Source organism: Citrus sinensis, chromosome 1 (assembly GCF_022201045.2).
Source record: "Citrus sinensis cultivar Valencia sweet orange chromosome 1, DVS_A1.0, whole genome shotgun sequence".
Lineage (NCBI taxonomy): Eukaryota > Viridiplantae > Streptophyta > Magnoliopsida > Sapindales > Rutaceae > Citrus > Citrus sinensis.
Genome location: NC_068556.1, coordinates 3,446,669 through 3,470,149, shown reverse-complemented (window position 1 = coordinate 3,470,149; position 23,481 = coordinate 3,446,669). Strand labels below are relative to the sequence as shown.

The 23,481-nt window shown below is 32.0% G+C and overlaps 3 protein-coding genes across 9 annotated transcripts; 1 reads left to right on the top strand and 2 right to left on the bottom strand.

The window, feature by feature from the left end:
- Positions 1-3,147: 3,147 nt before the first annotated feature.
- Positions 3,148-6,493, top strand: LOC102626883 (protein SAWADEE HOMEODOMAIN HOMOLOG 1-like). Its single transcript, XM_006475954.4, has 9 exons — positions 3,148-3,474; positions 3,990-4,075; positions 4,218-4,263; positions 4,406-4,544; positions 4,746-4,809; positions 5,512-5,563; positions 5,814-5,957; positions 6,056-6,175; positions 6,256-6,493. The coding sequence occupies exons 1-9, from the start codon at positions 3,418-3,420 to the stop codon at positions 6,298-6,300; spliced, it is 753 nt and encodes a 250-aa protein (XP_006476017.1). The 5' UTR covers positions 3,148-3,417; the 3' UTR covers positions 6,301-6,493.
- A 1,206-nt stretch (positions 6,494-7,699) lies between these two features.
- On the bottom strand, positions 7,700-14,582 carry LOC102627154 (casein kinase 1-like protein HD16). 7 transcript variants are annotated; one of them, XR_008052737.1, is made up of 20 exons: positions 13,935-14,582; positions 13,276-13,407; positions 13,126-13,199; positions 12,907-12,976; positions 12,743-12,798; positions 12,565-12,636; positions 12,333-12,427; positions 12,178-12,244; positions 11,941-12,070; positions 11,646-11,864; positions 11,389-11,531; positions 11,110-11,284; positions 10,857-10,947; positions 10,613-10,770; positions 10,331-10,519; positions 9,991-10,196; positions 8,901-9,009; positions 8,706-8,780; positions 8,512-8,575; positions 7,700-8,201 (listed from the first exon to the last, which is right to left on the bottom strand). XR_008052737.1 is itself a non-coding variant. In XM_006475955.4 (16 exons), the coding sequence occupies exons 1-16, from the start codon at positions 14,295-14,297 to the stop codon at positions 10,137-10,139; spliced, it is 2,094 nt and encodes a 697-aa protein (XP_006476018.1). In that variant the 5' UTR covers positions 14,298-14,582; the 3' UTR covers positions 9,623-10,136. The 7 variants fall into 7 exon arrangements, 1 of the variants encoding a protein (XP_006476018.1); XR_008052738.1 differs by having other exon boundaries at positions 8,901-9,003; XR_003064938.2 differs by having other exon boundaries at positions 7,700-8,791.
- A 5,399-nt stretch (positions 14,583-19,981) lies between these two features.
- Positions 19,982-20,771, bottom strand: LOC102627839 (hypothetical protein). The gene has a single exon (XM_006475956.4). The coding sequence runs from the start codon at positions 20,683-20,685 to the stop codon at positions 20,122-20,124; it is 564 nt and encodes a 187-aa protein (XP_006476019.1). The 5' UTR covers positions 20,686-20,771; the 3' UTR covers positions 19,982-20,121.
- Positions 20,772-23,481: the final 2,710 nt, after the last annotated feature.

The window sequence follows — 23,481 nt, the reverse complement described above, 5'->3', positions numbered from 1 at the left end:
GAAGTAGTTTTAAAAATTTATGAACTAAATGGGCATTAACCTCAAAATATATGAACTAAACAAATTTTTACTTTTTTTTAATGATTTTCATTTATATATTTTAAGAAATAACTATCGTTGGTGTGTTTTACGAGCAATTTTTATTTTTTGATTATTAATTGAAGACAGATTTTGACACTTCTTGAGTTTTAAACATTCAACTTATGTTATAATATGACTAATTGAGTATGATTTTGGTCAATTTTTAATTATAAATAGCAGTGAATTATATATATAATATTTATAAAAAAAGAAAGATAGTCATTTATTGAAAATAATGTGACGTTTAAGAATTAAAAAAATACTACAAAAAAGAGTGATAGTATTTTCCTATTTCTAAATAAACTAGTAGAGTTAGTAAAATTTAGTTTTAATGTTCGAACCCACCAACATAGGTGGAGAAAAAGATATTAAATTGACATTAGGCCAAAAAAAATTACAAAAAAAAAAATATTAAAAAAGCAAAAGGCGATTAAAAATGTACAAATTCGGGTCAAACCCATGAACTTGGGCTCAACACAAAACCGCCCGTTTTCAACCCACTCTAGATTAGAACGGCACAATATTAGCACCAAGGCGCAATAAACAGCGACCACAACCAGAACGTAAACGGCCCAATGCACCATGAAACGACAACACTTTATGTTCATTTTGTTTTTGTTTTTGTTTTTAATACATATGTTTATTTTCTTAACATTACAACTGTTTTAATTTTTGTTGTAGAAGCGGCACATTTCCACCACGTGTCTACTCTCTAAAATATCAGTTGTTAAACTTTTGACACTCGGAAAATAAATGTGAAACTACTACACACACGCACACCACACACATATATAACGATCACTTGTTTAATTGTTTAATTGTTTTTTTTCATATTCAGAATAAAAAGAAAAAAGCCAAAGCTCTCTAGTCTCTACATTTTTAGTTAGTGTTTATTTGATATAACTTATCTAATAGTAATAAGTGTTTATTTAATACCATAAATTTTTATCAAAATTTTATTATTATTTTTTAGTAGAGCCTTTGAAAATTAAATAAAGTATTTTGCCTTTACTAGCAAAAACTCATATTTTGGATTTTTAAAATATCATTTATTTATTTGTTTATCAATATTATTTTATTCATTTTATAACATAACTTAAAAAAACTTGCTATTAGAGTAATTTTATAATTGTTAATAAAAGTTTTCATTGACAACCAAACAACTAAAATTTTTTAAGTAAAAACTCTATTTATAAAATCTTTACTAACAAAAGTTTTATCTAAATGAGTTATATTCCAAAGCTATACCAAACGGAGCCTTAATATCATTAAGCTCTTATTTAGTTTATTAAAATTACATTTTGGTTAATAGTTCCTGCATTAATAAGCACGATTATCGCTCTATAACACATTATTAGCATGACTATCACTTTAGTACAAGAAGTATCTTATCCTCATTGTTTTATTTTATCTCTTTAAATTAATATAACTATCCTTATAGTTATGCTTTGTGACTATAATCAATTTGAATCTCCCACAATAAAAATAAGGTTAGTTATTACGTTGATCTTATTTATTTTATTGCTAACATCACAACCAAAGCCAAAAGAAAAGAAGATTGAATATCAAGAATCAAAAGGCAAGATTACAAGATTTGAAGAAGCAACTGAAGACAAAAGACAACAAGAATAGAAGACTGAAGTTTTTAACTTTAGAAATTTATAACTTTGAATAATTTTAAAGATATGTGAAGACTTTATTTAAAAACTCATCCATCCTAAGAACCTGAAGATGGCTAATTTAACAAAGCTCAAATTTGAAGTCCTCGATATTTCTGGCAAAAACTACTTGTCATGGATCAAGCTTAGCAACATCCATTGAAGATCGCGTGAAAGCCATGATCTTCCTCAGTTAACATATCTAAAAAGGATAATGAACATGTACTAGCTCTTGAAGAGCCATAATTGACTGTCATAGGTGCTTTAATATATTTAGCCCAATGTACTAGACTAGACATGACATTTTCAATAAACTTATTAGATACATTTAGTTCTAAACCAATAGACAACACTGGAATGGCATCAAACACATTTTCTGTTATCTTCGTGGGACTATTGATTTAGATTTATTTTGTTCTAATGAACTAACCAAAAGCATAGGTCTTGTTGGTTAGGTTGATGCAGGTTATTTGTTCGATCCTCGTAAGTTTACTTGCAGATGAGATATGTTTCTACTTTTAATGGCACAATGATTTCTTAGAAGTTTGTGAACTAGACTCTTATAGCTACATCCTTGAATCACTCTGAAATCTTTACACTGCATGAAGCAAGTCGAGAATGTGTATAGTTGCGGTTTATCATTCATCACATTCAGAACACCTGTAAATTATCTTCAAAAGTAGACATTCCAATGGTAATATATAAAGTTAATGTTGCTTACATTGCTTTTGTATCATAATTGGGCTCATAAGGCCTTCTCATATGATTATGATTTTTGAGATAATAATTTACATTGTTTTTGTAACTTGGATTAATGATCGACCTGACTTAATAACCCAAACTGTATTTAAACCCGAATTAACAACCCAAAATTGAACTGAAATTCACATACGAATCATACTGAACCGAACCAAAATAAATTTTAAAACCCATTTGGGTTGAATTCTTAAATCCGAATGGGTTGCAAACCGAACCAAAAACCAGAAAAATCTAAGCAAAAACCGAAATGCCCACCCCTCTATCTATATATGTGACAAGTGACCACTTGTTTTTTTTTATTTTAAATTTAGAAAATCAAAGTTAACTGCAGAAGCTCTCTACAATTTTAATGAATATCATTAAGCTCCTTTCTAGTTTATTAATATGACTTTTGTTATCTTATACGATCATGTAAGATACATAATTTTTCCACAGTCGTTAGATAAAAATTTAACAATTGTAAAAATAACATGATTTTATTATCTTATAATCTTACAACCGTTAGATTTTCATCAAACGATTGTATAAGAATTGTGACATAATCAATCTCCTGTTAATATTACATTTCGGCTAATACTTCCTGCATTAATATTATAACAAATTTTGAATTTTTTTATGTTATTTATTTGTGAATAATCGGTGTAAAAACCAAAAGGAGAGAAGAGGACGCTTGAAAAGTAGAAGCTTTTGAACACAGAACCACCTCCCGTTTTAAGCTTTTAAAGTTAAAATTCCATTTCGGTTTCTCCCCAAATTGGAAAAAATAAAATATAAAAATAAAAAGCTGTAAACTTTTGATTCTAGGGTTCCCAATTCAATCACAATTTAGTGATTGTTCAACCATCATTTATCTCCCAAAATAAAAAATAAAATAAAAGTTAAGTAAAAGTTAGGGTTTTAGTTTGAAAAAAGTTTGATTATGGATCGTCTCCGTCCAAGACAGAGGTCGGTTTTTACAGGCTTTACTAAAACTGAGGTAAAAATGCGATCTTTTTATCTGGGTATTGATCAATTTTTGGTATTATTTGCAAATGCACTTGATTTTCAGAAAATGCTGCTTCACTTCCTCTGCTTAATTTTTGTTCTTTTCGTTTTGGAAAAAGAAACATAGCTGAAATGTGGGAGTGCTGGTTTGTTTATTTATTTATTTTTTTAAACAAGAATATTGGTAATTCTTTGGCAAGTATGAATTTTTAGTTCTCTTTAATCATTGCATTCTTTTGGGTTTGTATCAGTTTGGTTCATTAGCGCGTGGATAATTCATTTGATTGTGTGCCGTGTACGATTTGTATTAAGTCATTTCCTGTTTATTATCTTAAAGCTTTAACAATTTTTTTCCATAAGAAGTCGATTTATGTCCTATCACACACAATCTTGTCTAGCCCTGCTTTTATTGAAATTGTGATCTTAATTATCGATATTTATGGCCTTTTTTCTTTGTGCCATTGTTTTATGATGAGCACCTGATTTTGTGTCATTCCTCACAAATAGCTTGAGAAGATGGAGAAATTGTTCATGGAATCGAAAGATGACTTGCTTAGCAAGGAATTTTGTCAAAAGATTGCAAAAAGTTTCAGGTGAGTTATGCTTCATGTATATATGTATTTGGTTTTGTGCTATCAAATTATTTGGATTGGGAAATAGATACGTACACAACTCTGTGGGAGTGGTAGGTTTTGGCACTAACCCTTTTCGTTTTGGGATGTTATCTCATTGCAGTTGCTCTGCTGGTCGAGCTGGGAAACCTGTTGTTAAATGGACTGAGGTACTTAAACATCTGCTACAATCGATTTTTTCTTCTTTCCTCTAATGTGCTTTCATTAATCCTCCTGTCTTGTCCTGCCATTTGGAATGAGCTATAATGTCTGTATTTTTTCCATTCTTTTATTAATATGATTGTGTCCTAGGTACAAAGTTGGTTCCAAAGTAGGCAACAAGACAGACCAACCAAAGTTACCTCATCAACTAATGAGTCAAAAAAAGGATCTGATCTCCCGGATGCTTGCCCTCCAATTAAGGAACATGGAAGTTCTCAAGAGCCTAGAGGTGCTTCTTCTCTTAATTCGATTACTGAAACCGCAGAATATTGGATTTTTTTTTTCATTTTTCATATTTGTAGTATTTTAATTTTTGAATTGCTCAATAGCTAACTGCTGAACACTTGTAATTGTTACTTGATTTTTTTATTTGGGAATTTATTTCCTGATCACTAGTAATTAATTAATTTTTTTTTTTTTTCATAACCAGGAGAAAAGGTTCCAGATGTATCAGAAATGGAATTTGAAGCTAGATCATCGAAAGATGGGGCATGGTAAGCTTACATATAATAAGCAAGAAAGGTTTGAATCATTACTTGAATGTTTAAGTGCATCCAGGTTGGAAGGCCTCTAGCATCTTTTGATATCAGAAAAATTTGCAATTTAAGGCGATCGCATAATGCTGTAGGTAACAACTGCAAGATGGGGCATAAGCATTATGTTTTTCCATCATTGTGGTTGAATGTACATAAATTAATGAGAAATATTGAAAGAGGAAAATGCTTATGCAAGTAAAATGTTAAACAAATTGCCATATATTGAAATAACTTTTTTTTGGCACCGAGAAACCAAAATATCATGTTTTGACTTTGAGATGTGGTTTCATCTAATCTCTCTCTATCTCTCTTTCTGTGTGTGTGTGTGTGTGTTTATTTCAATTGTAGTTTACTCATCATAGCGTACCAACAGAATGCTATCTATTGGTTGAAGGTTTTACATTTTACCAAAATAAGTACAATTTAAACATTGATGTAGCAAGCCCAAGAGGTGGACATATATGATGTCATTGGAAGTTCCAGTCTCTGACCCTAGATCATCAACAGCTGCATTATTAATTGCAACCTTCAGAAAATTCACAGATAGCTGGCTTGCTTCATTTTAGAATTAAGTTTCGATAAACTGAAAGTAGTTACACGTATTGATTGATATATAGGCTTTAAAGCTTAAACATTGAATAATTATGTTTGGATGTGCAGGTATGATGTTGATATGTTTCTAGCTCACAGGTTTCTTGATTGTGGCGAAGCTGTAAGTATTTAGCTCGTAACAATTTGCTTTACTCTATAGAGTAGTACTGATTTTTTTAACTGATGTTAAATATTCTTGTGACTATGGCTATAATATTTAAAAGGGGCAGGCTCCTAGACTAAATTCTTTCTGTACAAATAAAGCGGTAATTAGGTGGTATTGACCATCATGTATGTGATTATCAATAAACCAGTCTATTTTGTTGTCTCTGTTTCATAATTCAATTGATAAAATTTCTAATTTATTAAAGGAAGTTCGTGTTAGATTTGTGGGATTTGGGGCGGACGAAGATGAATGGGTTAATGTAAAAAATGCGGTGCGAGAACGCTCTGTCCCTTTGGAGCCTTCAGATTGCCATAAGTTGAAGGTTGGAGGTCATGTACTTTGCTTCCAGGTGATTTTAAACTCGTTGCTTTCTTGGAAACAATATCAGAACTTTTCTCAGTATCTGCCATTTCATCTTAAACTTAGTTTGTCTTATTTAAATGTCAGGAAAGGAGAGATCAAGGCATCCATTATGATGCTCACATAGCAGAAATTCATAGAAGAATGCATGATATTAGGGGATGCAGGTGCCTGTTTTTAGTTCGATATAATCATGACAATACTGAGGCAAGTACTGCTTTAACATTTTTCATTGTCAATATTGAATGGTTATTAGGTTGTCCACTGATTGGTTTTCTTTTATCCAGGAGAGAGTTCGTTTGAGGAGATTATGTTGCAGGCCAACGTTTTAGATCATTGATGCAATGCACGAGATTTAATCTACAGCTCACATTTTTGTCTTATTGTATTGAGCTAGTAGGAATATCGACTGATAGTCTAATGTCTATTAACGCGGACATTATGGATGTAAAAACCTTAACCACATGCTACTACTAATTGTCTATATGCGGTATATATCCCAATTGCTATCTATTCTGGCATCAAGGCTTCCCACGCTCGTTGTGGAATATACCGAGATGATCGAAAGAAATAATCGTATACACTCAATGGCTGTAGCTTATATTTTGGACAGCCACAACTCTCAGAATCTCTCTGGAAATAGATCTCTTGTTGTTACCATTGAGAAGGGACCAGAATTTGACGTGGTTTACTCCGTAACATCAGAAACTTAACAAAATACCAGTGCCATATCTAGCATCACGGTAGGCTTTTTCTTTTTTTTTTTGGGAAATTTTTAACCTACTCTTAAATAAATTGATATTTTGTACCGCACACTCAAAAAAATTGACGTGTTGCACTGTGCCCTCAATTCCGTTAATTTTTCAATTATTTCTAACGGCTCCATCTAATTTTTGATTGAATGACAAAAATGCCCCTCTATATGAAAAAAAACAAAATTTTTAGTTCATTTAATTTTTTAAGGCTTTTTTTTTTCAATTGCAATAAAAAAAATTTCTTGTTACATGTACATTGTCACCACTATTATTTTTCTTTTAATTTTTTAAAGATTTTTATTTCAATTGCAATAATAAAAATATCTTATTACATGTACATTTGTCATCACTATTATTTTTTCTTTAATTTTTTAAAGATTTTTATTTCAATTGCAATAAAGAGAATTCCCATTAAAATTAATTTAAAGAGTGAACTTCCAATTTTACCCCTCCACCGTTAAATTTAACTGAGAAAATAACGGAATTAGAAACACGGTGCAACAAGTCAAATTTATTGGGGACACAGTACAAAATATCAATTTATTTAGGGATAAATTAAAAATTTCCCTTTTTTTATAGTACATTATGGTTGCCAAATAAACTAAAATGATCAAAACAGGAACAGAAGGCTTGAGCATTGTATCCCACGAAAGTCCATATCCATCAAAAAACAACCTGCCAATCTTCTCTCCATGTTAATGTATGAACGAAAGCACAAGAGGCAAACCTTTCGATTTCTCGCTTAAGTCAATGCCATCAGATCAAACGGTGCACCTTAGAACTTGAAAATATTGTTAGCAACTGACTAGTGAGCATATTTTGTCAAACCGTGTTTTAACAGCAAATGCAAGCCAAACTCAAGACATAGGGTACGCTTAGAATTGTTTAGAATTGAGGTGCTGTAACTTTTAAGTTACACCTACTGTGGAAAAAAAACTGCAACTATAAAACAAAAATTAGTAATATATAATAAATGTAAATTTTAAATAATAATTTTGATTAAATTATTAAAAATGTAATAAATTTTCTATTATACAAGTGAAAAATCATATCAACATAACTTCCAAACTGCAATAGCTAGTATTTACCAAACACTTTAATGCTGTAACTTTTAAGTTACAACTGCTCAACCTTGATCCCAAACGCACCCATAATAATCCTAAACCCATCTAATATAGGAGAAATATAGAGGCGTTGCAGCGAACACTATTGAAGAGGGGTATAAGCATAGACAGAGATGCATTTGTTTGTCGAGTTCAATGTTAGTTAAAAGTTCTTCGAGTAAACCACGAGAAGTCTACAAATTCACCAGTTCCAAAACTATAAAGAATCCTGTCCATTCTATGAAACACAAAAATATCATGAGCAACGTCCAGTCAGTACTTCGGCTCTGGGTGGGGGGGTGTCCTGAGCATAATGAAGTTGCCACTTCATTGACAACTTGGGGGAAAATGAGAGCAGTAAATTTTAGTATCACCCTGTATGAATGAAATGAAAAACAGATCAGTCATGCAATAATACAATGACCCAACCTGCTTTAGCTTGTGAACATAAATAATTAGCTGTGTCAAACTTGACAATATTTAGGCACCAAGGAAATGAAAGAACAAGGAGATGTTTGGTTAATAACTTCACCATACTCACCTAATCCATGGATGTACGGAAGTTCAGGGACATAGTCTCAAAATTATTAAACCTTAAGTTCAGTGATAATATTGAAAAAACACAGCCACAGAGATTCAACAACACTGATGAAGCTTTTGCAGAAATAAAGGCCCAGAGTCTTACCAGCTGAATACACAGAAGTAACCATTGCTTGGTATAGTGGCCAACAAAAAGATTACAGCTTCCACTGAGTACATAAATGTAATATCAATGATAATTTATAAATAAAACTGGCCACAATGCGAGCATGAGATAAGGCAAGAATTCACGCAGACAGATAGTAGTTCCAGTAACCCAACAACATTCCCAAGACTTACCGAGTTCACAATTACTTGGCTTCGTGTTACCAGAAATCTTATGCTGGAATGAAAGCCTTGACAACTGTGCTTCAGCTGTCCAAGATCTTGACCAAAATTAGTAACCCTTACATGATAATAAACACAAAGACTAAAAGAAGATTAACATAGTCAAGCCTTATTAAACTTAACAAACAAAATGATGCCACGACTTACCATGCTGACAACTGCTTGCTTTCTTGGTACACTTCCTACATAGGTATCTAAATAGGCTTGCCTACTGTGTTTCTGCTCCCAAGATCTTGACCAAAATTAGCAGCTGATACTTAATTATACACAGAAACACTAGTAGGTAAAAATAGTCGAGCCTCATTGTGCAGATAAACTTACAGAGTTAGACAGAAGCAACATGCATTATACCTGGCTAAACATTAGTCTAAACAAAGGACAGCAGCAATTAGAGTGTGGTCAAGACAAAAAGTACCAATATTTGAATCTAACATAGAATTTAATACATCAATGACTAGCCTGAGAAAATAATTTGCACATGGTTACTCCACGAAAGCCAGTGCGTGAATTGATCAATGACCCAATACATATCTAAAATTATAAATTTTATCCATGAAAAGGCTTATCCTGAGAGATTCATAATTCTCTGAATAAGCAATCACCATCAGCTTGTAAGTCGGAAAATCAGTGTTACCAGAGCCACTCAGGTCACATAGTATCTTGTAGGGAATAATGTATAGAAAAAAAAAATGGTAGTTGAATATGTCTGCACTAGAAGAGATGGAGGTTTCGGAGGTTGGAAATCAGCATGCTTGAGCAAATGGAACAAGAGCTTTTCAATATTCATATAAACTTGGGATGGGGCAAGTATGTGCATAAATTTATAGCATAAAAATTGATAACAATAAGCTTACAAAACCACTAGAGAGTAAACAAAATAGATAACACTCTCTCTATTTCTTTCAGGTCAAATTGAGACATAACAGAATCAAGTCCATAACAGGGTGAGAAAAATAACTACAGACTGACTGGCTGGACAGTCTCTACATTGCAACCCATTTTCCAGGTTCCCAAAATACCATTCATGATAAAACATGACCTGTGCACATGCCTTCAACCTAGAGATTATTTTTCAAAACTATACAAGCGCTGTAACAATAGGTAACAGTTAACCATCCCAGTGGCTATGAGATATCTAATACTAGTTCATATCGATTTCATCACAATTGAAAGACAGTGCACAGGTGTTTGTAGCAGATGCTACATAATAGCAACAGTAAAGTAGAGTTTTGCATACATCAACTCCCAAATGCCATGATTGGTCAACTCAGCTAAAGAGGAACTCAGCTTCACAAGCAGGTGAAGTAAATGGTGAAGACTGTTTGCAGTTGTAGAAGTGCAAGATCAAAATAAATCAAGTGGCATTCCAACAAAACTTTGAATTCATGAGACAGTTCGACCATAGCAAACAGATGCGATATAAAGATTCTTTGCCCATTTCTCCTGCAAGATAAAATATAAAGAAAGGCAGCACCAAGTGACTACTTACTCTCATAGGAATAAACTATGGCTAAAGGAAAAACAAATAGAAATAAAGTAGTTTAAAATGAACATGATAAGAATATCTCACAATCCACCTTGACATGAGTGCTAGGAAAAGCAGAAGTTCGGAGAGTCTCTTGAGTTTCATCAGCCGGTTTTCTTCTAGGAACACTGAGAACAAAAGCAGCCTGGTCCCAGGTAGCCGCAGTTGATGTGATACGATAGCCACTATCCCATCTCCGGTGAATACCTTCACTAGGATACAGAAAATCCAGTTCCACAACCTGCAGTGGAAAAATTATTTTATAACAGAGATATTTTCTTAGACACCAAAAAGATTCCTGCTTCCACAGATATTCACAAATCCCAACATATACCTGATCAGAAAATCCTGCACCACGAGACATAACAATTGCCCATCTACTTCCAGCAGTGGCCATAGCAGTTACATAAAAACCCTCCCTCCATTTTTTATTGATCCACTTAAAGGGAAATGAATCACTGACTTTATAGGATTGCTGCAAATACTGTGTACCTATTCAAATAAAACAATAAAAATCTAAGCAACCTGGGTATTAAAAAATGTTATACCATAGCTGCTTTGCAGATATACCAACTAACCTTTAGACATTACAACTAATGAGCTACCATTATTCGCTCCTGCTATTGCACTAATGTAGTAGTTTTTCTCCCACTGTTCCATAATCCATTCCTTCAAAATAAGACCAGAATTTGCAAGGTTAATTTGTTGAATTAAAAATAAAAGAAACCCTACATGCAAGAAAATACATCCTCATCACCTAGTGAAATAAATGATGCTACTTGCCCTACTTCAGATTTATAATAACCGACTTCAAAATGGAAATGTAACAACCTTATGAAGAAAGTAAGGCGAAAGTTCATAGACTTGAGCTGAGAAACCAGTGCCTGCATCCATAATTAGAGCCCACAGGTTTGAACATGAAGCTACGCTACTGATAAATAATCCATCTTCGTTTCCTTTCTCAATATGTTGGGAAAGTCTCGCATCAGCCACATTATAATGATATCTACAAAGAAGGGTAACAGGTTAACTAATTAACATTCCATCATTAACTTATTATCCTTCCATCATTAAATTGAAGAGTGCTGAAAGCAATTTCCAAGTAAATACCTCTGCTTCATAGGCCGACGGGCATTATAGACACTGATCCACTGAGTTGCTGGCATTCCCATTCGAACCTTTTTCTTTGGTTGCTCATCTTCTTCCTCCTCCATTGTCAATCGTCCTCTCTTATGTCCTACTTGATATATAAGCTTCACCAACAGAAAGTATACATGTCAAATGAAAAATCTAATCGGAAATCTGAAAAGTTCCTGACCCAACAGCCCTTATGCCAGAAAACATAGATGCAAGAACATGAAAAGTACCTTCTGTGCACCATCAGTGTTAATTGGCCTAATATCTGGGTTTGGGCCAACAATCCCATCAAAAAGAGAGATGTATTTTGCATAATTGGGTTCCTCATCAAACTTCAAATTAACCACATACTCAACAAACAGTCGAAAAGGCTGGGGACAAAAGCAACACAAAGTTTCTGGGGAAGTGGCCATCTTCTTCTTGCAAACAAGGAATCCTTTATTTTCTCCCTAAGCAAACCACTAAATTAGAATAATGGACAAACCAATGACAAATACAACACCAAACATTAGAAAAACTGCGCACCTGATATCCTTGCCAAGGAAGCCGACCACGAAGAAGAAAAATGAGTGTATAAGCAAGAGACTCAAGGTCATCTCTCCTGCTACCAGTTCTACCAAGATGAGCATGCACACTAGCGTACCGCACTGTTCCCCTGTAGTTCATGAACCAATGAATCAGAATCAATAAAATAATATTTCAGAAGTAAAAGCTGTAAGTAAATGAACGTATCACCTAATAGTAAAAACAATTTAATTCAACCTGAAAACATCTGGACGTTGATCATATTCGACATGTTGACCAGTTGAACTATCTCGCCACCTGGTTGCTGTATTATCACAAAGACAGCAAAAATGATGACTCATTAGAGAAACTCTATTGCTAGATTGAGAAGATAAAAGTGTTATATAAATTACCTAACCCAAGGTCAACAAGAAAAAGCTTTTTCTCATCAGGAGTTTCAGGGGGACCAAGCAAAAAGTTCTCAGGTTTCACATCCCCGTGCACATATCTGCCAAAATAAAGCAGCAACGTTATGGTACCATATACATGGCAATAATAAAAGATAAACAAGAAAGAACCATCGTTAATGATTTTGAAAAAGAAATTATAATGATTATAAGGAGACATGATAGTAAGAAATATCACCCTCTCGAGTGCATCTTCTCCAATATAGAGATTGCTTCAATGGCAATGCATGCAACCATTTCAATTGACATCCTGAGTTGGAAAAGCAAAAGTAAACACTCGATGGAGATAAAGTGGTCAAGTCAATAACAGCTATAGGATGGATATCATCTAGCTATCAGTTTCCATAAGAACTTACGTGTGTGAATTATTATTCCAAACATCCCATAAACTGGGACCAAGCATATCCATGACCTGCATGCAGAATTGAATAATCATTCTAACCATTTCAAAAACCATAAGATTAGAAGCTACAACCTCTTGGTCATAACAAACAGAAAGTGCGATAACACAAACACATACCATGACATAGTAGTCACCTTGTCGGCCCTTGAAGTGAACCCGTGGTACACCATGACTGCCGCCAAGCGCACTGTGCAGACAGCAGAGAAAGTAAAAGTTAAACCTCACATACAACATGACTTCTCAATTTTTATATTAACATACAAAAATATAATAAATGAACAAAACTAAAGAAAGAGCGAAAAACAAACAAACGATAAGATCAGACAGAAGCCTCACTTGTAAACTTGCCACTCATAAGGCGGTCCATAATTACAACCTTTGCTACTTCTATGTTCAAACTTTAAAGCTACCTAAAATACACAGAGAAACACAAGTGAGGTGCAATAATAAACAACATAGAAAGAAATTTTGGTAACATTCCCACACCTCTACAGCTCCTGGGCCAGTTCTCTCATTGGTATTTGTCGGACCAATTCGTCGACCAACATAGACTTGTCCAAATCCACCTTTTCCCAGTTTCCTATCTATTCTGTACACTGGGGAACCACCAACTTGGACCTGTTATCATGAAATAAAGGAATAAATGTATTTAGAATTCAGTAACAACATTTCGCATCTTTACAGGTGAAATCAGTAACCTGCCAACTGAAGACATTATTCACGACAACAATTAAGAAGATAGATAGAGAAAAGAAATACCATAAATAATCCATAACACAATTTTAGACAAGTGATAAAGTGTAAAAAGATGTATAATGCTAGCAGTCAAAAAACAAATTACAACTACAGCTACAATTTCAAAGACAGCTCTAGGAAAACTGAAAAGATAAAACTTCAATATTCATCTCCTACATTCCCTCTAATGCCAAACCAAATAAACCCTCAAAAGGAACCTTTAATTCAAAATTCAAAATTTTCTTTCCTTTTCCTAAGTTCAGCTCTCAGCTCACAAAAAAATTGAAGATTAAATAACACTGAACATTTACCCAATTTTTTAATTCCCTTTTTCTTTCCCCTTTTTTTGGCATTTTCCTTGAAAAAAAAAATGAAAATGGTTCAAAAGAAAGGAAAAAGGAAAAATTAACCTTCTCAGGAAGAGGAGCTGTGCTTCCTTCATCCTCGGCTCCGGCACCTTTATCGGCACTACGGCCACCGCTATCGTACTCATCCATCTTTTTCACCGCAACCTCTTCTCTCAAAAATCTAATGTCTTGCTTTTCCTTAAACGACGTCGTTGCTTCCTCAACGTTCACAATATTATTATTGTCGTCGGCAGCGTCAACGATCGTGATATTACCTTTCTTTCTCCTCTGTTGCCGACTTCGAACAGTCAGCCTTTTGTTGTTGTTATTATTATTATTATTATTATTATTGTCGGGTTGTGGACTCCGGTTCGGATTGACGGCGGCCCGGTTTCTGCGAGCTCTGCTGCTACGCAGTTCACGCATCGTATAGATGATGTTCGTCCATGAATGAGAAGGTTCATGAAGCTTCTAGAATCCTCATCGGTCGGTCCAGATTCGATCGCAGCTCTGACCGATGAACGGTGATTACGATTTCGTTGATTTTTGCAAATGCAGTGAGAGAATATCAGGGTTTGCAGAGTGAGAATTTGGAGATCTGTGGAGGGAAATGGATTCTAGAGAGAGATGCTGATGAGAGAAAAGGAAATTTCTCCTTGATTTTTTTTCGTTTAATTACTCTGTTTTTTCTACTTTTATTTTTAATATTCCTCACTTAAATATTTATCGATGTTCGTAAAATTTCTTGTGGTCTTATGGAGGTTAAAACGGGCGCCAGAATGCGAAAATTGTCCAGATAATAATAATAATAATATAATATATATCATTCTAACTACGTACATCATTAAACAAAATCATTTTGACGTGTTTTTTATTCTTGGAAATATACGGAAATTAATTGACAAAAAAATTATTCGTTTAATTAATTTTCATGCTTGCATTGTTTTGTAGTTGAAAAGAATATATATAAATATATTTGTAATTAAACTTGTTTTACACCCATGTAATGTTTCTTAACAAATATTTAAATAATAGGTGCTTGCAAGGTAGGGAACGATATAGTTTGTTAAATGTAACGTAGAGTGCTCCTACTGATTTTATATACTAGAGTTAGAATAATGGTGCATTAGAGTTTAAACACATAAAATTTTAGCATAACTTAAATATTTAACAATCATTTTTTAAAAAAACTACATATATTTCATAAGTCAATCAAGCATCTATGTAAAAGAAAAAGACGATTTTTTTTTATATGAGAGAATTTAGGTTATTTCACTTGCGACAACATTAAATTTTCATCGCCCTAATATTATTATTAAGCTATCATGCACCTCACTTTGTCGCTTTTATTCATGTAATTATATATTAAATGTATTTAAATATTAGAATTAAACGTCTGGTGTTGAGTTGATTTATTCTCAACTTCACTATACGTGTAAGTATAATAATATATTATTCAAATTTAATTAATTTCATATTCTTAAACACTAATAACTAGTGGTATTTTATTAAAAAAAAGTTAACAAAAAAAATCAAATAAGAATTGAATCTAAATCCCTCGAAATATTACATTCTTTTAGAATAAAAATCTTGAACTTTTACAATACCGATAAAATAATAATAATAATAAAAGTCTATCAACTAGACTATCATTTGATACAATCTTTTAATTTCGAGCGTAATGAGACAATTCTAGAGTCAATAAAAACCAAAAAGAAAGGAAAGCATTTATCAAACGAGCGAGCTTTTCTTTTGATGCTTTAGAATGTTCGAGGCCCTGGCTCTTTTACAAGATGAGCCGTGTTTGAGATGATGTGGTTACTTGGGTATTTATATATAATGATGATTGGTTTGATAATTATAAAGAACACTCGTGATGGGGCATGAAAGAACTTTATGGCAAGGCTACTAGCCTACTACGTAATGTACCTGTATAATAATTTGCCCCCGAATAAGATAATGTCTGAGTGAACTTAAGGACGAACAACATAAAGTAAGAACGGAAAGGGGGGGAAAAAGATTTAAAGACGTGATGGGGACACTTTAGGGGGTACATTTCTTAGGATTCCTCCTAATTCGTTCGTCTTTGGAGATAATAAATAAGTTAATAGGAAGTCCAATTTTATTTCACATCAGCTGATGGCTACGAGCGTTGTTTGTGTGAGAGTTACGTGTAGAATATAATTATACAGTATTGCAATGACACTTAACGAAAATTCATTCTCTTTTGGGCTTGTCATATTTTGCAGTGCGAAGAATCGGAATCCGCATCTTCTTTAGTGAAAAATGAAAGAGAATATGGATGCATCATCTATCTTTCATTTCATATATCTCCAAGCACTGAAACCTTTGTTCCATGGCACTTAGCCTAGCAATAGCAACCCCTCAGTCCCCACGGACCCCACGGGCACTTGCCATCGACCGAAAGACGTCGCTGCTTCGCTGCTTCTGTAAATGATAACCCCTCTTCGAGTAGCCCGGCCCATTAATCTACAGACCAATCTTGATTTTTTGGGCTTGTTAACCCCAAGTCCCCAACCAAAAAGGAATACGAGCTCCGTTTCATTTTGGTTGAGGAGAATGAGCTTCGCGGGGACGAATGATTGACCCTCTCGAGTTTGTTGTTACAAGATCAATTGATCTGGGGTGAGATTCAAATTCAATCATGGGTTTGATCAATATCACAGCATTATGAATTGTAGGTGCTCAGTTTTGTGTAGTCAAAGTTCTATTGTGCCACGTGTCCAGTATCTTTTAAATAATAAAAAAAAAGCGATAAAACTTGGGACGTGCATGAAATTAAGGAAAAAGAAAAAAAGTTGTATACTCCAGAACAGGACATTGCATAAAGGTTAGAGACGTAAAAGAAAAGGCGTGCCTACTCGGGCAACTAGATGGGGCTGAACATTCTCCCATCGACAGATGAAAAAAAATCTCTCTCTGATGGAGCATTGACTTATTGACAATCTTTTATTAATTAAATGTTAACTCTTTAAGTGTTAAAAGAGTGTCTTTACAATTAAAAGACGGATGCTCGATATTTTGTGAGTGAAAAGCCGAGTGACAACTCTGACATTTTTTGGCATGAAGGATTTGGAGCACCCTCAGTATAATCGATAATAGAATAGCCTTTTAAATGAAAGTCAAATATAGTCAGCCGCTATGGCAATCGTTCCTATTAATAATGTTTTGGTCTATATCTTTAATTATGGCCGATCTTTGACTTAACTATCAACTAGGAGCTACACACATTATTTCAAATATAGCTATATATGTGTGCATATAACATACACACACATATACATATATGTATATATGTATATATGTATATATGTAAATTTGTCAAGCTTATGGAAATTAATTAATCTTCAGGAAAAATAATATACAGAGAACCGGCTGATTAATTATTGAGAATTTTAGACAAACTAGATTAATTATTAAAGGAAATTTTTTTTCCAGTCTCCTATAGTAAATCCGCCCTTACACATACGCATATATATATACGTACATATATAGTTTCAATCTTTGAAATAACGTGAGTAATTTTTTAAAATTAACAATTTAATTAATTATGTGATCATATAAAACCTTTGAACTGCATCTCTTGATTTTATTGATTGAGTTCAATATAGCAATGTTAACAGTAAGGGTGGCCAAACTCAATCCAATCCAATGGATCCAATCTAACCTAATCCAACCTAATTTAATTTTGACGGGATGAGTAGGTTATTATGGATTAATTGGGTCAATTTTTTCGAACCCAATTAACAGTTGGGTCTGGTTGGGTTAATTATGATAAACCCCATTTAACCCAACCCAACCCACATAAATAATAATAATAATAATAATATAATTCTCAATTTGAAAAATCTTAAAAATCTGAACGGCTAATCTAGTTTTTATCCTCTTTTTATTCTTTTATAAAAGAGACTATTTTGTTCTTACATTTACTATAAACTCTAATATCAAAACTAAAATTACTCTTTTAAATCTCAATTCTCAGTCAACTAAGGTATTTCTCTGATTTATTCATTTTATATCCTTTATTTTTTTTTTTTCGAATACTAGACAATGAATAGAATTTTCATGCTATAATATATTTATATTGAATTTTAATAAGTTTTATTACAAGTTTCATGTCTTATTATTTATTTAATTTTTAATTTTGATTCAATCTTCAAATTTTCAATCCAATCAACCCACCCCGATAATTTAAGGGTTAGGTTGGATTGAGTTAAATATGTTTATTTAATTGGATTGAATTGTTTTTATTTCAACCATTTAATAATGGGGTGAGTTAGGTTTTCACAAACACTATCCAACCCAACCCATACCCACCCATAATTAACAGGGTTAAGAGTTAATTAAAAGAATATTTATATTTGAACCAAACTATAAGATAATTATAAAATTAGATGGTGTTATAATGATAAGTAAAAAATTAGTATTATTTTCAATTAAAATTATAACACCTTACGGTTTTATGAATATTTTTATCACCGTTGTATCACCATCAGGACTCTTTATTATTTTTAGGGGTCCGCCTATGTTGCAACAGTTGCAACATACAACAACTTTTGTCATTTTGTGTTTGATTACACTACACTACCTTATATTTTCTGCAAAATTTAATAGCCACTAAACGTAACAAACTTTTACATATAAGTCCATTTTTGGAATAAAATGACATTTGAAAAGAATTTTAATTTATTATTATTATTATTATTATTAATATCATTATTATTATATAAGATTATTTCTATTAAATTTTATTGTTTTTATTTATTTTAATTATTTTTATTTATGATTATTACTTTCATTATTATTATTAAAATTTATTTCTTTTATTATTTTAATTGTTATTATACTGTAATTAATTCATTAATATTAATATTTATCTTGTTATTATTAAAATTATTTTTATTAAAATATATTAACTTTATTATTTTAATTATTATTAATTATTGTTGTTATTACTATTATTATTAAAACTTATTAATAATTTTTATTATTATCATTATTAATATTATTATTTCAGTTAATTTTGTTGTTATTATTGTTATTGTTAAATTTTTTTAATTTTTTGTTTTAATTAACATTATTGTCATAATTATTATTTTTAGTTTTATTATTATTATTGTTTAATTATAATATATACAAATAATATTAGGGACACAATTAACAAATGGCATTTTAATAACTTATAATAGTCTATTCCAATTATAAAATAAAGTAAACACATAAATGAGAATGTTGTTCATTCCGATTCCTATTCCTATAGCTCAAGTAAATAATTCATTTTAATTCAAATTCCTTATTACAATTCTAGCTCATTTCAATTCTTATTTAATAAACGCACCATTAGAATGTGTTTAGAACATAATATTGTATATTGTTATAATATTATTCACATTAATTTATTACTTACCAATGTTTGGAAGTTTTAAAAGTTAGATTGTAGCCAATTATATAATTCACTACAGTGTGCTAACTTTTGTCTTAATTGAAACATTAAATATATTTAAATTATATTTTTATTTTTACTATGATAATTATAATATTAAAAATATATTATATTATATTATATTTATATATTAATAATTAATATAAAAATAATTATTAATAAATTTAAATAATGAGAGTAGATCTAGAAATGATAGTAATAATTAATAAATTATGAAATATTTATGAATTTGTGGAATAAATAAACGAGTATTAAATCATGCATTGTAATTGCCTAATATCAATAATAAAAGTCCTCTTAAATTTCATACTTATTCCTTATTCATATCATTTAACAACTAATCTAATAAATAAAATAATTATTATTATATTTTTTCCTGGCATTTCAAAACATAAGAGGGATTGCAATGAAAAAAACCAAAATAAATACACCCTGCCGTTGGATTTGCTTTTACCATTCTTGCCCTTGGATCCAATGGTTAAATTACAAAATGACAAAAGTAGTGGTATGTTGCAACTGTTGCAACATAGGCGGCTCCTATTTTTAGTATCATGTGTCAGTTGTTTTTAAAATATATGCGTAAATATCTGCACATTTTTAATTTGTAACAAACAAGAAGTTCCAGCCACCGGGTTCCCTTTTACTCTCGAGTCATTAACTATTGCCACTTGATATTGAGAAATTCGGTGTAAAATTGAAAAACTAAAAACGAAAAATCAACTGAACGGAAAATAAGAAAATTGTTTCATAAATATGTACAGTAGACGGGGGGGGGATATTGCCACGTCAGCCGTAGAGGGTGGCCGCAGCTTCCCGGGCCGCGTTCCATTTCTGCAGCCTCAGCTGCTGGTAAAACTTCTTAATGAACTCCTCAGCCTCCTTGTCCACGTGGCAGTCCTTGTCATCATCCCTCAACGGGAACGGCGAGTCCGTTACCCTCACCCCACGCCTCACTGGACCCACCAACGGCGACGCCTCTGCCACGTCGACATCCGACGCGGCCACGTCATCATCCTCACGGTAACAGCCGGCCACTGCAGCAGAAGCAGCCTGGCGTTTGTTGTCCTTAGCGTGGTGAAGGATTTTGCGCCTGCTGACGTGGAGGCTGGGGATGACGTACGGTTGATAAGCCGGACTGTTACTGCAGCTAAACTCGTACTCTCGAGGACAGACGAAAGAGGCGTGCATGTCATGTGACCGGCAAGTGATGGCGCCGTAGTCGTAGAGCACGGCGTCGTTTAGAGCCTTCCCTATGAACTTGCTCTTGGTGATACCCTTCTGTATCATGAACAAAATTACACGTACCATTCTGCCTAGCTTCTTTGCTATCACCGGCGGCCTCGCCTCCATTATTTTTATTTATAAGTTATAGAATAAAGTTATTGTGTGAGCTTAAAGGGAAGAGGAAGAGAGGTATTTAAAGAGCCGAAAGAGCAGACTGACCACATAAACAATATTTTTTATTTTGTGTTGTAATAATAACAAATTATTTTTACTCATTGTTTTGTTTTGCGCTGTCTGTTTTTTGTTTGATATTTTAATTTGTTAGTTCATTTCTTTAATTCCCAGTGTGAGTTTCAAGTTAGTTGCAAACAAGTGTTTTTAATTTAGTGTCTAAGTATTAATTAATTAATTAATTGGTGTAGGGTCTTGATTTTGATTGAGTTGACAAATTTCGGAATATTGATTATATTATCATCATGCTTATCGCATTCATTAATGAGAGATCAAAACGATAATCCAATCCAATTCTGGTGGGAATTTCGGTTTGACTATTGCAATTAAAACTTGGCATTGGTAATCGATAGTACATAAAAAATATATATACAAAAGGAAAAATAATCAAATTTTGAAGAGAATTGTCAAGTAGACCCTAATCTTATAATTAAGAATGGACAAAATAAATATCTTCCTTACTTTGAACCGTTTGAATTATTATTGTGTGTGCGGTTCTTTCATCTCTTCTTTTTGTGAAACCAACCTCTCTATCAGACAAAAGAAAAAAAACAAAGAAAAGAAAAGTCTTAACGGTATATTTGATATCCCAAAAGCGATGGGAAAAAAAAAACAAGGAAAAGAATTATGCGCGTCAATTCTTAAAATGTTAAGTGTCATCTAAGTAAAGTTAATTGAAAAAAGTGAAAGTATGGTATAATATTAGGAGATGATTATATCTTAATACATAAGTTATTGACCATGAATAATGTGACTCAAAGGTAGGGATGACAATGGGGTGGGGGTGGGGAGACCTATCTCATTCTCCACCCCATTAAAAAATTCACCTTCATTTTCCATTTCATTCCCCAATAAATTTATGCTGTGTTTATTTTATGGAGTGTGAGTGTGGAGTGTGGATTCCTCCAACTCCAGTGTTTACTTACAATTTTTAAGAGGGGAGTGGGATTCCCACTCCGTGGATCCCACCTAATTTTGGAGTGGGGAGTGGGATTCCCACTCCCATGGGGGGAGGTGGGAGTGGGAATCCACTCCCCCCCTCTTTCCTTTTTACCCTCATAATTAAAATAAATAAATAATATTTAATAAAATAAATAATATCATATTTATTAAAAATAATAATTATAAACATATTTATTTTATTAAATTTAATAAAATAAAAATAAATAAATATTATATTTATTTAAATAATACTATTATTTTATTTTATGAATTAAATTCATTAAAAATAATAATATTAAACATTAATTTTAATAAATATTAATTATTTATTTAATTAATAATAATAAATAGTTTATTCTAAGAAAATATTAATTTTGTACTATATTATCAATAATAATGTTTCATTAGTGTTGCTATTATTAATAATTTTTATTCACATAATTTAAATTTAAATTAATTAAAAAATTATGATTTACATAATTAAGAATATTAATAATTATTATTAATTTACAAACATAATAAAATATTGATTTTATTTTTTAAATATATTTTTTATTAATTTTTTAATTATAAATTATAATTCTTTAAATAAGGGTAAAATTATAATTTAAAATTATTTACTCTCAATCCAAGATAATGTAAACACATGAATTGGATTCTGGTTTCAATTTCATTCTCTCATTCCAATGTAAGTAAACAACCTACTCTCACTCCCACACTACACTCCTAATCCTAGGATTCCCACTCCTCAAGATTCATACTCCAGTCCAAAATGTAAACGCTACCTAATCCTAGTGGGGTGGGAATGGGGAATCTCTACACGGGGAATGATTTCCTCATCCTCACTCCATTCCTCATTTATTTTTTTTATAATAGATACAGATACGTAATTTCAATAAATTAAAAATTAAAGACTTAAATAAAATCATTATCATATTATAAAGTATTTAAATTATTTTTTAAAAATTTCCAAATGTTTGAAATAATATCTTGAAATGATATCAAAATTGAAAAATGTTTTAAGATAGCAATATTTTAGGAGAGAAAAGAAAATATAAAAATGTTTTAGGTTGAATAAAAATTATATTATAAGGTTTTCTTTTAATTATAGTCCATTTATGTTAAGTAAAAATAAAAAGAAAATTAATTAACTAACATTGTAATTGATAAAATAAAAGTTAGAAAAATATTTATATATAATGGGGATTGGGGTGGGGAGTACAAAACCAAACCACACCCCATTAAGAATTTGAGAATTATTTTTCCCCCATTCCCCACTCTATTCCCCACAAATTATTCAAAATCCACTCCATTTGGGGTGAAGCCCTAAACCCATGAAAGATTTTGTCATCCTTACTCAAAGGCAGTGGGCTTTACTTCAACAGAAGAGCAACTGAAATTTTTGACAAACATAAATGATTCTGTCAATTTTTTTTTTTTTTGCGAGAAAAATGATTTTGTTACGGTGCTTTGTAAAGCTTCGAGGTTTCTAGTTTTAAGCCAAGCTTGATCAGGTTGGTAGGAATTAGGTCTAACAATAGGTCGTGTTGAGCAGTATCGTATTAAATTATATATTTGAACTCATCTATTAATTTATTTGAGTCAAAAAAATATAAATTTGAATCCATTCGTTAGTATTATTGTGATATCCAAATTGACCCATTTAACTCCCTCTTTTTAATAAATTTAAAATAATTGTTCGATATTCTGTCATATATTTTTAATTTAAAACACAAATACTAATTTTCA